The 17,034-nt window shown below is 40.0% G+C and overlaps 1 protein-coding gene across 1 annotated transcript in view; it reads right to left on the bottom strand.

The window, feature by feature from the left end:
- Window positions 1-17,034, bottom strand: part of Pde11a (phosphodiesterase 11A) — a 342,530-nt gene that overhangs the window by 224,858 nt on the left and 100,638 nt on the right. Inside the window, exon 3 of the mRNA XM_021192546.2 lies at window positions 3,707-3,796. Within this exon, the coding sequence (XP_021048205.1) occupies window positions 3,707-3,796 (90 nt within the window). The remainder of the gene's footprint in view (window positions 1-3,706; window positions 3,797-17,034) is intronic.

A 17,034-nucleotide genomic window follows, 5' to 3' on the forward strand; every position in this document is an offset into this window, starting at 1 on the left:
ATATATATATATATATATATATATATATATATATATGTGTGTGTGTGTGTGTGTGTGTGTGTGTTTGTGTATCCTCACACTAATCTCTCTATACAAGAAGAAATACTGCCTCACTCCCAACTGCCTACTAGAACATTTTGATATTACTGGACATCTCAGGAAAGAAACCCTCATTAAAATTATTGTTAAGGTGGCAGGTTGGAAAGCACATAAATTAATGGAAAAGATTAAATTACAAGTTGAACACTGTGTACTCAATTCAAAACTAAGCTGCAGTAACCTATTCTCTGTAGCCAAGGGGAGTTTGCAATTTATGCTTCCAAGTAATATTTGTTAGGAAGTTTTAGTGACTTTTTTCTTTTCAGAATTTGCAGAACAATTAGGCTATTTATAGGTGGCAGAAATTCAGTTTCTTTCAGAGCCATCTTCAGAGAATTCACTGGATTGGCTTGTGCTTTATTTAGTAGTGTTAGACAAGTTGTTCATTTGCCTATGACCTTTCACAAAAGAACTCCATGAATACCCAGGTTCAAATTTATGCATCATAATGTTAATCAACAGCCCAGGGGCATGGCTGATTTTCGACTGCAGGAATGGCTCGTCCTGAAATTTGATTTATCCTGAAATAATCTGAAACAAAACTTCTTCTCTGACTCCCTTGAGATAGAAAAGCATTTGAATTAGTTAAGGGATCCGTTAGATGAATCTAGCCGATGAGGATGTGGACAGGACAGAATCTCCTGGGGAGCATTCTCTCTGAAGAAAGACCCTGGTTAAGAATAAGGATCATATTGCCCCAGGATTCCAAAGCTAAGAGAAACATTGGATTGCAAATACTATGTTAACTGAAGCCAATCTCTTTGGCATTTGGACAGCAAACTGCTATGAGAACTCAATGCGCTGTAACTTCATGGTCAAAGACATTAAATGGAAGACAATTCTGACTCAGGGAAAAACCCACACTTGGTTATTCAGTACCAAACAGCCATGAAAACATTCATACAAATAACATTATACAGGTTGAGCACGTTGTGTTTATGTATTGAGAAATGTGCATATGTACATAACAATAATTAGTCAATAAATTTGAAAGACGGCAAGAAGGAATATACAGGAAAGCTTGAAGGGAGGAAATAGAAGAGGGAAATGATCTAATTGTAATCTCAAAAAATAAAAGAAATAATTTTTCAAAGGGAGACAATCGTCTGAGTAATTGCAAGCAAATTCACTGTTATTAAGAGGGAAACATCATTACCTTAATCACTCAGATTATTTCTTCAGATGGATCATATTAACAGAACAATTATTTAACTTTTCAATTTGTTATGATTGCGTGGAGAGCCTCTGGACCTTCTCCACAAGAACATTTCTCTCAAAGGAGAAATTAATGCCCCTGGAGTCTTGCACTGACAAATCATATTATAGCAATTTTATTCTATCTAATTAAAAATTGCTGCTTTGCTAACGAATGGTGAAAGATTTTACAAATAGCAAAAAGGCTAGCTCTGGGAGAGGAGAAGAGGGCACATCTAGAACGATCAAACAGTTGGAGAGCCTGTGGGAGCGGTTCCGAGGGCGGCGGGCTCTGCTTCTTGACATCACTTCTGTGTAAACCAGCTGTGTGCCCCCTTCCCTTCTACTCCTGAGCTGACCCTTGGATCCTCCTCTTCTCTGCTTTCTTCTCCATACACTTTTCCCAGATTACCTCAGCAGGTCTCCTGGCTTTACACAATCTCCACCCCTAATATTACACTCCCTCAAGTATAGCTCCATATTCCAAGTCCACAAACTTGTGCATAAGCCCAAAGTCTCCTTCGCTGTCCCCCTCATCAGCAAGCCCTGAATGTGTTGCCACGGATTTGGAAGGGGTTCTTCACTTCTTATGACTTTAATGCCAGCCACCTTGTCTCTAGACCTCAATGGAGTCTTCTGGCTTCCCTCCCAGTCTTCTGTCGCCTGCCCATTATCCCATCCTCCCCAGTCCTTCCCTGCTTCCAAGGAGGTCAGGGTGTTTGCTTTTTGAAAGGAATTGCAATCAGCTCAAAATCTCCTAGTGGCTTTCCACTAGGCGCCTTAAAATGGACAGCTCCTGACCTGCCCACAGGCCTCTCTCCCTTGTAGCCCTGGGTTCAGTTCCTTATCTTCATTGGCTTGTCTTTCATCCTCTCCTCGGATTCCTGAAGTCTCCCTATCCACCAACAACACAGGGCCTTTGTACCTGCTGTGTCATGGTCTGGACACTTTGCACAGGTCTTCCAGTGACTGGGCCTCTCACTTCATTCTCCTTCTATCAACTCCCTATAAACACCTTCCCATCAGCTCCGAAAATAAATGTCTGCTTAATTAACCCCACCATAACTGTGTCTGTCCATCTCTCTCCCTTTGTCTTTGTTTATAATGCTTGTTACTGTCTGACATTGTGTGGTGTGTTTTTTTCTTTTTCTTTTTTTATTAGCCATTGTTCCCACTAGACTAGTAAGCTTTGTAAGGACAGACAGTATCTCATGAGAACCACACGATATGTATTTGTTCAATGAATAAGTAAACTGTGCCATCCACAAGGATGAAAGGACTGTCATAGTACAAGAAGCTTCCCTTAAGGAATAATGGGAATTATAGAAGAGGGCCATCGTCAAATATTATAATGACGTAGTGGGTACCTGCACTAGAACAAGGAAGGACAGTAAGTGGGGAGGGGAAGATGCACTGGGTCCTGAAGAGTGTGTGAGGCAGTTGGCAGGTGGAGGGAGAGGAGTCGTTGGAAACCGAGGACGGGGAGTAGGAGTGTGATAAGGTGAAACAAACAGGCTGTTATCTGGAAGTCACAGAGACATCACTGGAATAGGAAATAAAAAGAATATCCGAGCAAGAAATGCTTCTAAAATGAACAGGAGACCCAGGTGGAGGAAGGGCGCGCTATACCCTGCTAAGGAAGATGGCTGTGTGGTCAGCAAGTGTTCATACACTTACTATCAAATAGTCGCTGTCATAATGCTTTTGTAAATACACTTTAATCTGTTTCATTGGCTGAGGGATTTAATCCATTTTTAACATTTTCTTATTTTTTCTTATTGAATTTGTTTCTGGGTGGCAACAATGAGAGAGAGAGAGAGAGAGAGAGAGAGAGAGAGAGAGAGAGAGAGAGAGAGAGAGAACTTCAATCTCTGGCTGGTAATTTAAGCCTGTATGAGTCCGTGGGTACATTTTACTGTGAGTCTACAGTTCCTGAAGGTATATAAGATCATTGTCTCTCATGTCCCTATAAAACAGTGCTTCTCTGATGGTCCTACATGCCTTGGGTTCCTTCCCCTAGAAAAACTCAGAAAAAGAATCTGCAAGGAGTGAAATCATGTTTATATTAAACCATGACCCTTGAAGGAACTAAACTAAAATGCTGCTGTTTCAAAGCTAAGATCACCAAGAATAACTATGCACTGCCACACAGTATAGACGTGGGTTAATTTCCTTTATAAAAGAAACCAGTTCTATTTCCCAGAAACAACAACAGAAAATTTGTATTTTCTTGTAACCATAACTCATGTATTGTTTAAAAGGATCTTCAGCCCTGTTGTTCCAGGATTGCACAAACAAGAACGATCTTCAGACTAGACAATGATCATCCTAGATGATCAGACTAGACAATGATCATTTAAAAGATGGAGTGACTCACATAAGCCAGGGAGACGGCGAGCTTGAAGCTACTCACCCTGCTTCTTTCATATTCTTTCCTTGAGGCAGCGAAGAGCTGAGCGTTAGATATGGCGATTCCACAGAACGGAAGATACATCTGCATAACCTGGGGCACAGAAAGCATTCAGAGCATTAGAGCTTCCACTGTTAACCAAAACCCACATTTCCTGCCTTTGGGGCTTTTCCACTTCAATCGAATGAGCCAGGCGTTGAGTTGTTAACACGCTTAGCTTTAGGGGCACATTTCTCAGAGTTAACATTAAGATGGTGTACATTAGTCTTTAACTGGGAAGGTCACAGTTTTGAAAACATAACAGAACTGAAACCAAAGATTCCAAGAGCTATATAATAATAGGTAAACCATGCCATCATGTTTTGTAGTCCAACTCTGAAAAACGAACAATAATGAAGAGAAATGGAGTGTCCCTGGAATTTAAGGCACATACTCACATTCATACTTAGAGGTAGGCAGGACATGAGTGAATCCCTGTGTACATGCCTGTCTATAAAAGTGATCACAGCATGTCCTGCCAGCTACCAGACTTAAGCATGCCTATTAGAACAGGTCTAGTGGGAACTTAGGCTCAAGACCTAATGGATCCGTTTGGATCAGGTAGATATGATTAGGCAAGAACGCAAACTGGAATGGCTCTGCAGCAACCTGAGGAAAGGCTCGGGACCCATGAGGAGAATGCTTTCTCCTCCGAGGGTTAAAAATAGCCAGCTGTGCTGGGCCTGACCTTGAGAAACTCTCAACAGGATGTCAAAATCCGAGGCGCATGCCTATCTCAGATCATCCAATTTCTGGCAGATGGAATATCCCAGTAAAAACTAAATGGACTAGTTCCCTGAACTTTTTGCAGCATAAGAGGAATAAGAGACGTTTATCTGGGACTTCTCTAAAACCCAGTAGAAATAGCATGTCTGATTCGTGGTTGGTATCAGACAGACGGTCCTATACACAGCTCCATCCAACTGAAGGATCATCCTCTGTCTTCAAGATAGAGTCAGAGACTAATTGTAAAATGGAGTCTCTCAGGGCAAGATACTGGAGTTTTTTTCCTTTTTCAATTTTTATTAGGTATTTACTTCATTTACATTTCAAATGCTATCCCCAAAGCCCCCTATACCCTCTCCAGAGCACCAGCTCTGGGGGTGCTGGTTAGTTCATATTGTTGTTCCACCTATAGGGTTGCAGACCCCTTCAGCTCCTTGGGTACTTTCTCTAGCTCCTCTATTGGGGGCCCTGTGTTCCATCTGATAGCTGACTGTGAGCATCCACTTCTGTGTTTGCCAGGCACTGGCATAGCCTCACAAGAGACAGCTATATCAGGGTCCTTTCAGCAAAATCTTGCTGGCGTATGCAATAGTGTCTGCATTTGGTGGCTGATTATGTGATGGACCCCTGGGTGGGGCAGTTTATGGATGGTCCATCCTTTCGTCTCAGCTCCAAACTTTGTCTCTGTAACTCCTTCCATGGGTATTTTGTTCCATATTCTAAGGAGGAATGAAGTACCCCCAGAGCTTGTGTCTCTAGCTACATATGTAGCAGAAGATGGCCTGGTCAGCCATTATTGGGAAGAGAGGCCCCTAGGTCTTGCAAACTTGATATACCCCAGTACGGGGGAATGCTAGGGCCAAGAAGTGGGAGTGGGTGGGTAGGGGAGCAGGGCGGGGGGGGGGAGGGTATAGGGAACTTTCGGGATAGCATTTGAAATGTAAATAAAGAAAATATCTAATAAAATAAAAAATGAACAAATAAAGATACTGTTTTATACAGTAAAGACAAACTGAAAACCCAGTCTTCCATAATATGGAGTAACTTAAAAGGTACAACTTGACCTTGAAAACTGCTTATTTTACCCTCTATCACTTATTCTGATTATGTTTGCCTCTGGAGCATGTCTAAGGTGGTTTGTAAGTCCAGCGAGAAGGAAGAACAATGTAGAACAATGAACGCGTGAACTGTTCTCTAAAGCTTTGCTTCACTTGCCTTGTGATGCCAATATTGAGTTCCTTCTACCAGGCTTCATGAGTAATTTTTAAAATTCTGAAGATTTACAGACTTTTAGATTTATTTTATGAGTATAAGCGTTTGTCCATATTTAAGTCTATATACATGCCTGATGCCCAGGGAGGGCGGAAGAGGGTGTCAGATCCTCTGGAACTGGAGTTACAGGTGACTGGGAACTGGGCCCAGGTCCTCCGGAAGAACCACCAGTGTTCTGAACTGCTGAGCCATCTCTCCAGCTCTTAGAGGAATCTGAATCTTAAGTCACATCATTTTTGTCCTTTTCGTAGCTTTCAGTATGAAATTTAACAATTCACTTAAACCCCTGAACCTAGTTCCTTACCTGTATGAGACCAAATTTATGGTAGTTCTAATGTTTTGTGGCTCAAATAATTAGAAATAATAATTAGAAATTTCAATGAGCCATATAATACTATATTTGCTAGAGGTTACAGAGAATTTAATAAACATGCTTGCATCTTACTAAAAAAACCACATCACTTGTAGTAGGAATTGACATAGACCAAGTCCTTCTATCAATGGGGCAGGCAGGATTCTGGGGGTCAGGCATGACATTCAGACTTCTCTAAGAATTAGCTCTCTCTGACCCTCACAGATATGCATTCTACCAGCAGCTGCACTTTTGTAAGATGAGGAATGAGGTTTGTAAGCGTACCAAATGCTCTTGGGAGATAATTCTTCATGGCTTTCCCCTCCTCCCCACACCACTCCCCCTCTCGTCAGCACATTTTACAGAGGTGCTGCACTGTCAAGGATGTTTGCACAATGAATGCCCTTCGAAGGCAGAGACACCATCTCCTTGCTAGTAAAAAAAGCAGAATTATTTGCTATCCAATATAATAAAGATGATTTCTCCCACTGGATGGATAGATTCAGTTGCCTTGAGTTTGAGGTTGCTCCTGCAGGGCCATGTGCCCCACGTGCAGTTTTAAGTCTAAGAGCCCAGCACAAATGCCAATGAACTGCATCGTTTTCTTCCTGTTAGTAATAAACTAGTCTCTGTCATGGAACCAGGAGTCTTGTATCTCTTGCCAGCATTCTAGAAATATGTCCTTGCAAGTGGAGTAGAATGTGACCTTTTAATGATCAACAAAGCCACATAGATAGTAGGAGGTGGGGCGCTAAGTTTCTTATTTAATTCAGTCAGTTTGAGGCTGAAACCTACTCTTTTCACCTCTACCTCTCAGAGGGACCTGCCTCTCAGAGAAATATGCATCTCTCACATGGTTACTGTGATGGTCCAGTTAACTGCTGCATGAGAAGAGGCAGGGATTAGATGTTTGAGAGGTTCTGAGAGACTGGTTCTGGAGAAGAAAGGTTTCTAGGGATAACCTGCCCTCAGGTGAGTTGCTGAGCTGATGGGTCAAAACCAATCCTAACCAAGAAATAGACCCTGAGAAATGCCATAAGATGATTACAGAGGTCAGACTGGAATCTTCATGCAGATTCTAACTTTACAAGAGATTACCAGCAGTCCCCAACCTCACCCCCAGATGAGGATGTTAGGGTCAGATCATACTTCTATGGGTAGAAGAGGAACTGTAAAGGAAATGACAAACCATTTATGACCTGCTAAATGAGAGGCACAATGTTGCAGGAACACAGAACTGGTTGTAAGTAGGGACTGTCAAAGCAGAGCCAGTGGGTGAGGATCCTGTGGTGCAGAAAGTGGGTCAGACACCAAGAACGAGGCTGTGTTGTGCGAGAGCTTGAGAATAGCCCAAGGTCCCATTGCCTATTAATGGAAAATCTGTTTATTTACTTTTGTTTCTGAAAAAAAAAGCAACTGAAAATCTTGAATTTTCAAACAGTTGTTTTGTTTATCATAATGTGGTTTTGTGTGTGTGTTCTCTCTGTGTGTGTGTTGTACTGTATTTAAAAAAAAACACATAAATCACATTGGCAGGATTAGTTCTTTTAGTCCTTCAATTAATGCCACTGTATTTTAAAATGTCTCTCCCAATTTTAGTCTTTACCAGTAAATGATATTGTCACAACCTCAGGAAAAGCCACTCCACAATTCTCCACCTGAAACACCCAACAGATGTCACTTTCATGGACTGTGTTCGCATACACAGAACCCCCACCCCCCACCCCATCTTAGTGAAGCTCAAATTCAGCAGAGGTCAAAGATAACAACCTGCTAATACAAGCCAATTATGAAGCATTTAACACAATATTTTGAATGTCAAAAGAACCCTGGCTGGCTGTCTTCTTTTGTGAACTCTGATCTGTCAAGTTATTGCTCCTGCTGAAACATCCAAACAAAAGCAGGACGCAAAACCAGCATCCTGACTCCCTGTACCTGGGAGCTCCCCATCAGTCTAACTTAGCAAGAATTGCCTGGCTGCCTTCTCAGACACTGTGCTAATGATGCAGCAGGTTCCGTAAGTCGCACTGACACCTTCTTCCACCTTTAACTATAGCCCTAAAATGATTACTAACAAGCTCAGTTTCATGCAATACCGGAGCTAGGTAGTTAAGTCAAGTATGAGCAAATGTGAAAGGCACTGAAGATGGACTCTCCCTCATAACCAGCAGCGTGTAAGACCTAGAACAGAATGAAACTGTGGGACTTAGTTACTGATCAAAGACGAGGGTCTGGAGACTTGCTATTGTAAACTACCAGAAAGATGAAACTTTAAGAGGCTTTCTAGTAAAGAACAAAGCTGCACCACTGCTCTCTCAATGCACCTGTCTGTCACCCACACAGCAAACCATCCCACAGGAAGTGGCCCTTTCTAGACTCCTTAGGAAACAATGTATAAGGCTACCTAAGTATGTGGGTTTGCACTGTGGTTTCTCTGCCATTGTCCAGTCTCTCCCTCAAAAGTGTTTCCTCCAAATGGTCCACTTGACCGTTGCTCGCTCTCACCCTTTGAGAGTGTTCCCACTTTACCATGTTATATTCCCTAGCTTCTACACTATACACTCTATGTGTTCAAATTCTTTCAAAGAGATGACAAAGACCATGGAACATGACCAATAAGGGCTAAGATGTAAGTTCCAATCTGGAGTTAAAGACTTTCTAAGATTTGACCCTATAGCTGTATCTTCTACAGTCTAAGATTCAGCAAAACTAAATGACCCCCATCCTGGCTCACTCCCCAAATTACATACAAAGACCCCAATTCCACTGTGTTCTCTACCATCTGCAGCACCTAGGATGACCCTCCCTCCCCCTATGACCTTCCTTATCTATTTGTGTCTAGCAAAATGTTAATGTTTTTTTTTTTTAATTTGGAAACGAGTTGGTTTTTTTTTATTTTTTTTTGTTTTGTTTTGTTTTTGTTTTGTTTTTTTGGTCGGCACAGGAGAGACAGACAGGATTGTGAGTTCAATGCCCAGCTGTCTGAGAACCTATCTCAGAAAAAATACATAGCTCAAAAGAAAATATATTAATTTATTAGAGTTTCCTATACATTTGTATTTCTCTGCATAATGCATTTAAATATCTCAGACCCATCTTGGCATCATATATTATTATAAATCTCAATTTAAATATTATTTGAAAATCGAACCTTACAAAAATAATTACTTCCACTTAAGTCAAGTAGAAAACTGTTATGTAGTGAGTAGCCCTGGGAGATAGAAATGCCTTTTTGTGAATCAAGGAGAAGAATTGTTTACTGTGAAATAAAATTAACATCTGCAAGCAGCTGCTACCCATTAAAAGGCGCTATAACTCCCTACCTGTGATCTGTAAGTGAGGCTGCCATGGGACACTGTATTATACCAAGCCATAAACAGCCATTCAGACACCACCGGGACAGCACTGTTGTTCTTCTTTTTCTTTTCCTACAACTGTACATTCATTAGCTAGCTACTTGGTATTTACAGAGGAAGGCTCTCAAGACTGATTACTAAACCTGTCACACAAACACACACACACACACACACACACACACACACACACACACACACATCCTTTTGTAAATTCCTAAGCACACACACACATCCTTTTGTAAATTCCTAAGCCGATGGTTCTTGTTTTACTCTTATTTCCCCCTTTCCACACTGTATTCCTGATTTTCTTAGTTAAATTAGAAACTTCCTATTCAACTTGACCAAATCCAGTTTATTTTTGGTTTTCTTCCAAGAAAAAAAAAGAAACCTTGAAAGGTTATAACTTTCAATGCTACTTTAATAACTTGCATGCTACTTTTTTCTTACTTTTATTTTGTTTTGCACATCATAATTATTATTATCATCAACAACAACATCATCCGTCAAAGTTTGTTTAGAGTTGCCTACAGTTAAGCCAACTTTTGCTCTCTAGAGTGAACTTCCTCCTTCCTTCTTTCCATCTTTCTTTCAATGTTTGTTGCATGTATTTGTGTATGTAGCCTCTGAATATGTATGCATGTTTATATGTGTGGGGCACACATGTATGTAGAGGTATACATGGAGGCCTGAGTTCAGTGCCTAGAGTCTTCCTCAATTGCTTTTCTCCTTTGTCGTTGATTGGGTCTCTCAAATGAATCCAGAGCTCACTGTGTCTAGGGAGAGAGCCTGCTTCAACATCTCTTGTCATTGTCTCTGTAGTCTGGGATTTCAGGGAGGCTGCCACACCTTCCTCACTTTTAGATTCTAGGAAGCCAAACTCTAGTTCTTACGTGTGTGTGTGTGTGTGTGTGTGTGTGTGTGTGTGTGTGTGGCAAATGTTTCATCCACTGAACTATCTCCCCAGCCCTACTGCCATCCTTTTGTTCTTTCTTTCTTGAGGAAAATTTACAGGAATATCCTTTAGTATTGGTGGTGGTCATTTTGATTTTCTTTTTCAGTTGGGTCTACAATTATAGGTTTATAGGGTTTTTTTCTCCTAATATTTAAAAGGTATTTTACTTTTCCACGTCAAGTCTACTTGATGCTAGCAACAAAAAAATAGCAGCCATCAATCTAATTCTTCAATGATAATTTGCCTTTGTCTAGTTTCTCTTACACAATAATGCAGTTGGTAGCCATTTGTACTTTCTGAGGCTCAGTCAAAGGCTTAACTGAATCATATAATAAGTTGAACCACTAATCAATATATTATAGTCCATAACTTAGTGTAATTTTCAGATTCTTAGTGATGCCAGTTCAATACATACTAGGACCTAGCAAATTGGTTCCATGGGTAAAGCACCTGTCCCCAAAGCCTGATGACCTGAGCTCCATCCCTGGACCCATATAAAGATGAAAGGCAGGACCTGACTTTACAAAGTTGTCCTTTGGCCACATACGCACTGTGCTGTATGTGTCTCCACACACAAATCACACATGGATGCCTCCCACCCACTATATATCACACACGGGGAGACATATACATAATAATAAATAAAAAACAAACTATATACATTAAGTAGAACCACTTTGACTTTTGAGTTTCTCCCAGGACAGCTATATCTTACACAAGACTCTCTGTGATAGAGCTGAAGGTTCCAGTTAGCCCCAGGAATGAAGGGGTTAACAGCCAACCTTCTATAATATTCCGTGCTGCTAAGAAGATGTCTTGGAAGCCAGGTCTACTAAATGAGTTTTTGAGTTAGGATATATTCAATTTATAATAACTATTAGGACATAACCAAAATATCCACCGGGGAGCATCTGCACATTGGCCAATAACTACTGTGGCTACAGACAATATTATACTTTTGTGACTCACTGAAGTCTGCTCAGGGCTCTTTATGAGCACTGGGAATGTTCTATACTGTGTCAGTCATTGGTGTGACAGCCCAGCACTTCAGGCCAGACCTGACTGCACTGTGAATACCCAGTACGAGCATGACTCAAGGTTTCTGTTTCTGCATTTATTTTTGAGACAAAGATGCATAGCTCATGCTACCCTGGAACTCCATACATAGTGGAGGATACCCTTGAACTCCTATTTCTTTTGTCTCCACCTTCTGGATGCTGGCATTACAAGCATGTTAATTATTCTTTACAATCTCCTATTTAGTCTGATTTTATGTGATATTGGGATCTAATCCCGTGCCTCCTCCTGCCTGGTAATTAAACTCTCTACTAACCTCTACATCCCAAGCCTGACTTGGAGTTTCTAAATAAATGTGCAGGAGATGCAGGAAAAATATAGGTTTTGAAAAGAGGGAATAAGAAAAACACTGAAACAAGTGGTATCAGCAGAAAAATATGATCTTTTCAATCCCAGAGCATGACAAGAGAAACAAATAAAAACAAAAACCCCAAACGAAACAACCATGCTATATTCTAACCTGCTCCTCTTGAAGTCCCTTCTTTTTCTTATTTATAAAAAATAAAAATCTCGATGTAGCCTTCACCATCCAGTTTCCGAATGCCAAAAGGTCCAGAGAGCTTTAATGATGGAGAAGCTAATGAGTCTGTACACCCTTGTGTGGCACTTTTCTGCTTGAAAGCACTTTGTGGATGCTGGCTAATTAATCTTTACAACATCCCACTCCAAAAGGGAGCTAAACTGAAAGTCATTAAACATTGTAAAAAGTCACATCAGCCTTGGAAAGTCATGAAAATATCATTAATAAGCATGAAATCTTAGCACAGAGCCTTTCATTGGTACCAGAGAAAGACAGGAGGCAGCCAGCACTTTTAAACTCACAAACCACAGAGAAGGGCTATTAAGGCCCAATGGTTTGGCTGAGTCCAAATATGCATCATTAAAGACTGGTGGATGTCTACATTGGGGATTTCCAGGGGTTCTAGGGCCAGGACCTTTATGGACCTCATTTTTTCAGGGTAAAACAGCTTGGAAACTGTATCACTGATGCTAAATAATTATGCTCAGAGTTCTTCGTGCCCCCAGCAGACACTGGGAGGCAAAGCTTTACTGAGTCCCAGCCCATTCATTAGGAAGTGGGTATGTTTTCAAAGAGCTATAATTCAAATATTAAATAAACTCTCCAAGTACAGTATGTTAAAAAAAATAGCTCTTGGAAAATGAAAGTAGTTACGTCACTTTCATGAAGTAGAACATGGTCATAGTCTTTTCAAAGAATGGAACACTGAATGGCTGGAGAGATGGCTCAGTGGTTAAGAGCACTGGCTGCTCTTTCAGAGGACCTGGGGTCGATTTCCAGTGCCTACATGGTAGTTCACAATTATCTGTAAGTCCAATCCTAGAGGATCTGATACCTTCTTCTTGTCTCTTCAGCTACTACAGGCACATGCTACACAAACATGTAGGCAAAACACACATACACATAAAATTTAGTGAAAAAGAAAGAATGGAATATAGGAAGTTCAGGAATGAAGAAACGAATCTAGAGAACTCTAAAGAAAAAAGAACAGTATAGATGCTTTCTGCTGTATCAGCATAGCTCAGGTTTGTAAATGAACTTCAAACTTATAGCATCTTATTTGGGTGGTTTTATAAACATAGGCAGAATTATACAATAAATGATTCTCTACAACATCCCTTCAATCTTGGAAATGTTCACATCCCTTCCACAAAACTAGCATTCTTCGTCTTGGTCTCTAGAATATCTTAGGCAGAGAGACTTTGATTTTTCCAAAAATTTCTAACACAAACTATTGTGAACTTTCTTACAAATATATCTTTGGGCATGTAGACAGCTATTCTATTAAGCATAGTCCCACGGTAAAAGTTTAAGGATAAAGAAATGTGTGCATTTTAAAAGATTTTAGTCATTATTTGTATTTTATTTTATGTATGTGAGAATTCTGCCTACATGTATAGCTGTGTATCACAAGCATGCCTTTTGTCTGCAGGGGCCAGAAGAGGACATCAGCTTCCCTGGAACTGGAGTTACAGATGGTTGTGAGTTGCCATGTGGCTGCTGGGAATCAAACTCAGGTCCTCTGCAAGAGCAGCTAGTGCTCTTAACTACTGAGCCATCTCTCTCTCTTGTCCCTGTCTAAAACCTTCTTAATAGCTGGAGCTGAGTGATCCTCCAGAAAGAGAATCTGCCAATCTGCATGCTCGCTAACAGCGATCGAAGTTTACATTTACCCCTACTCACACAACAATGGATTTCATTTTATAAAACAGCCCCTAAACAACTATGATCAATACTTGTGTTGCCTTAATGAACATTCATTTGACTGCCTCTGAGATGCCCCATGTTGCATCATTTGTTGGGTATCTAATTTTCAATCTGATACCATCGTCTTTTCCATTTACTTTTCTAACGGTCTCTTTATCACTTGCCAATGCTTAGCAAACACCCATTGTGCTCTCCCATGAGTAACTACTTTCCACGTTTAAAAACTATAAGAGCTTACTTAATGGTTAGCAGTTGTCGGTTTAATACAGTCTTAATGGTTCAAAGACACAATTGCTTTGTCTAAGATGAGTAAATGTTAACGCTTTAGTGATCTTGGCCTCCTCCCCCTGTCCAAAGTGTCAAGACAGGCTACCTTGCAGCTCTGCCAAGGTTATTTTTATAAGCAGCTTGACCTACATATTTCATCCGTCTAACTTTATAAGTCACGGCTCTTGTAGGAAATTGCTTTGAGGTATAGTTTGGTCCTGGCATTTTTTGAGTCCTGGCTATGAAGGTAATGACTGTCACTCTTCACATACCAAGCTCAGGGAAAACTGCAGGAAGATGCATTAGAGAGCAATTTAGAACTTCCATGCTTGAGGCTAGAAAAGGTCTAACTATGTCATAATCTACATATAGACATTCTTCTGATTAGTAGTACTTGCTTTCTTTACATTTGTAACATGTCTTGACATTTCTTCCTATTAGTATCATAACTTTTATAGTCCCTACTCCTAAAGTAGCAGACACTTCCTATCAATTGAATTATACATTCTGTGGCCTTTTATATCTGGCTGCTGTCATTTTATAGACGGTCTCAATGTCTCTCTGTGTTGAAGATAGTGTTTCAGTTCATCATTGTTTTTGTTGTAACAAATAAATATGCCCATTACAGTATCATACAGAATAATTATTGCAAAAACACCCTCAATGCTTCACCCCAACTGGTTCTTCTTCCCAAATCCCTGACATTTTGTTTTAATTTTATAGACTCACTGCTTTGCCTTCCACAGACTATCACAGAGTTGGCACCACTGCATGTATATGCTCTCTAGATGTTTTCTTCCACTTAGGAATACGTACTTGCAGTGGCTCTATGCCTTCTCTTGGTTTGATAATCTCATTTCTTTTTTTTTTAATCAATGATTAGTATTCTCTCCATTACCCAATTGTAATAACGCTTATTTATCCATTCACCCATTAAAAGGTATCTAAGCTGTCCCCAAGTTTTGACAATTATGAGTACAGCCTTTATAAGCATTCATGTACCAATTTTGGCCCACATGTATGTTTTCAGCTCATCTGGATAAATAGGAGTGTGACTGCTGCGTTATATTGTAAATGTATACGTAGTTTCTCAACAGAATGCCCAACCATGTCCTAAGTAGCCATGCCATTTGCCTGATCCTCAGTGGTAAATGAGAATTCTGGATGCTTGACAAACTTGCTGATATCTGATGTCGATATTTTGTTGCTTTGTCTGTGGAGGTAAGAGGCTCACTTGAGTTTCAGAACTCCCATCCTTTATGATGGATCTGAATGTCCTTCCCTCTTCCCTCATTGTCTCCATCTTCTCCATCCTCCTCTTCCTCATCAAAGGAGAATGTTGTTCTTCAAGTGATGCTGTTATTCCCATCTACCCTGTGTAATCTACATGGCTGAACTGGTTAGTTTTTGTCAGCTCGACACAATCTAGAGCCACCTGCAAAGAGGGAACTTTAATTAAGGAATTGCTTCTATCAGGTTGGTCTTTGGGTATGTCTGTGGGACATTTACCAATTGACAAAGAAAGGCCCAGCCCTTCTTTGTCTCTTTTTCTTGGCTGTCTTCAGTAGTTATCTTTGTGATGATTCTCAACATTGTCTCTCTGGGACCAAGCTTTTATCCCTGTACATTGCCAGCTGCCCATAGGCATTCAACTTAAATATTCTTAATATATTTCAAATGTAACATTCCAGAAGCAAGCTTATCATTAGTTATTGTACTCTCAAAGACAGGCAAATTTCCTCAAAAATGCCCTCTCTGTTCCAAAGGAACCATTAATCTCAAATTACCCACTTGTAAACCCTGCTAACTATGTACAGGCAGAGGGACGTCATACAACTGAGCAAATTTTGAAACCTCCATTTCTCTTCTCTGGACAGCAGTATCAACCCTGTTGCATTTGGTAACAATCCGTACCACCCTCCCCATTATCACCACCCACTAATCTATACTTCCCATGCAGAAAAAAAAATATCTACTTAAACACACTGTCTGTCTGTCCTAATGGAAGCTGTTAAATATTTTTGTATAAGAAACGGTACACATGCCTTCCATATACTACAAACTAGAGTTCTTGAACCTTTTATGTGAACTTTTTATTTCATCTTCAGCATTAAAAACAAAAAACTCATTAAGTGCACAAGAGAAAGTATCTCCAATACTTAAGACTTCAGTTTAGTGCTTTTTAGATGATTATAGACAATAGATCATAATCTTAGGAAAACAGTGAGGGAAATTATAGTTTCCATTCAGAGAACACAAAGGGATTATTTTATCGCTATTTTTTCATTTTCCAAAAATAACTAAGCACCAAAATACAAGAGAAATGACATGCATAATAAACTATATTATTTTACATTTTCCAGCAACATTCTCCAGTAGGGTTTGAAACCAAGAAGACTATGGAAACTATACTTAGGTCATTAATATTTAATTAATGCAACAATGCCCTACAATGAATATTATGAATGGAAAAAGCTTTATCAAGCTTATAGCTTTGTTTATGCAACTACAACACAAAGACTCTAGGTAGCAAACTCAAGATCTTAAGAATGGATAACAGTGGAAATAAAAGGCAAAATATCCCTCCCCAAATCATTGGCAGTGTTTATAATGATTGCCATTATTCTAACCAGGGAAGGAAATCTCTAAAATCAGAATGGCCGAAGACAAAACCAGGCAGCTACAAAAAGACAAGAAACACAAATCACTTCTTTAAAGGAGAAAATAATGTCTACTACACTTGTCATCAAGAAATATACAAATTATCATGATAAATCATTAAAGTCTACTATATTGTAGCTGCAAGAATTACGATCATAAGTAATAGGTGCTGGCAATAGTATGGAAATAGCCATCCTCAGGTATCTCAAGGGGGAGTCACTGGTCCAGCACTTCTGAAAAACAGCTCTGCCATATGAGTTAAACGCCTCTTTAAAAGTTCAGGCTCTAAACCACACAAAGATCCAACAAAGAAAGAGAACTTCAGACCAATTTCCCTTATGAATATCGATGCAAAAATACTCAATAAATTCCTCGCAAACCGAATCCAAGAACACATCAAAA

The sequence above is a fragment of the Mus pahari genome, chromosome 3, assembly GCF_900095145.1.
Source record: "Mus pahari chromosome 3, PAHARI_EIJ_v1.1, whole genome shotgun sequence".
In the NCBI taxonomy this organism is placed as follows: Eukaryota; Metazoa; Chordata; class Mammalia; order Rodentia; family Muridae; genus Mus; species Mus pahari.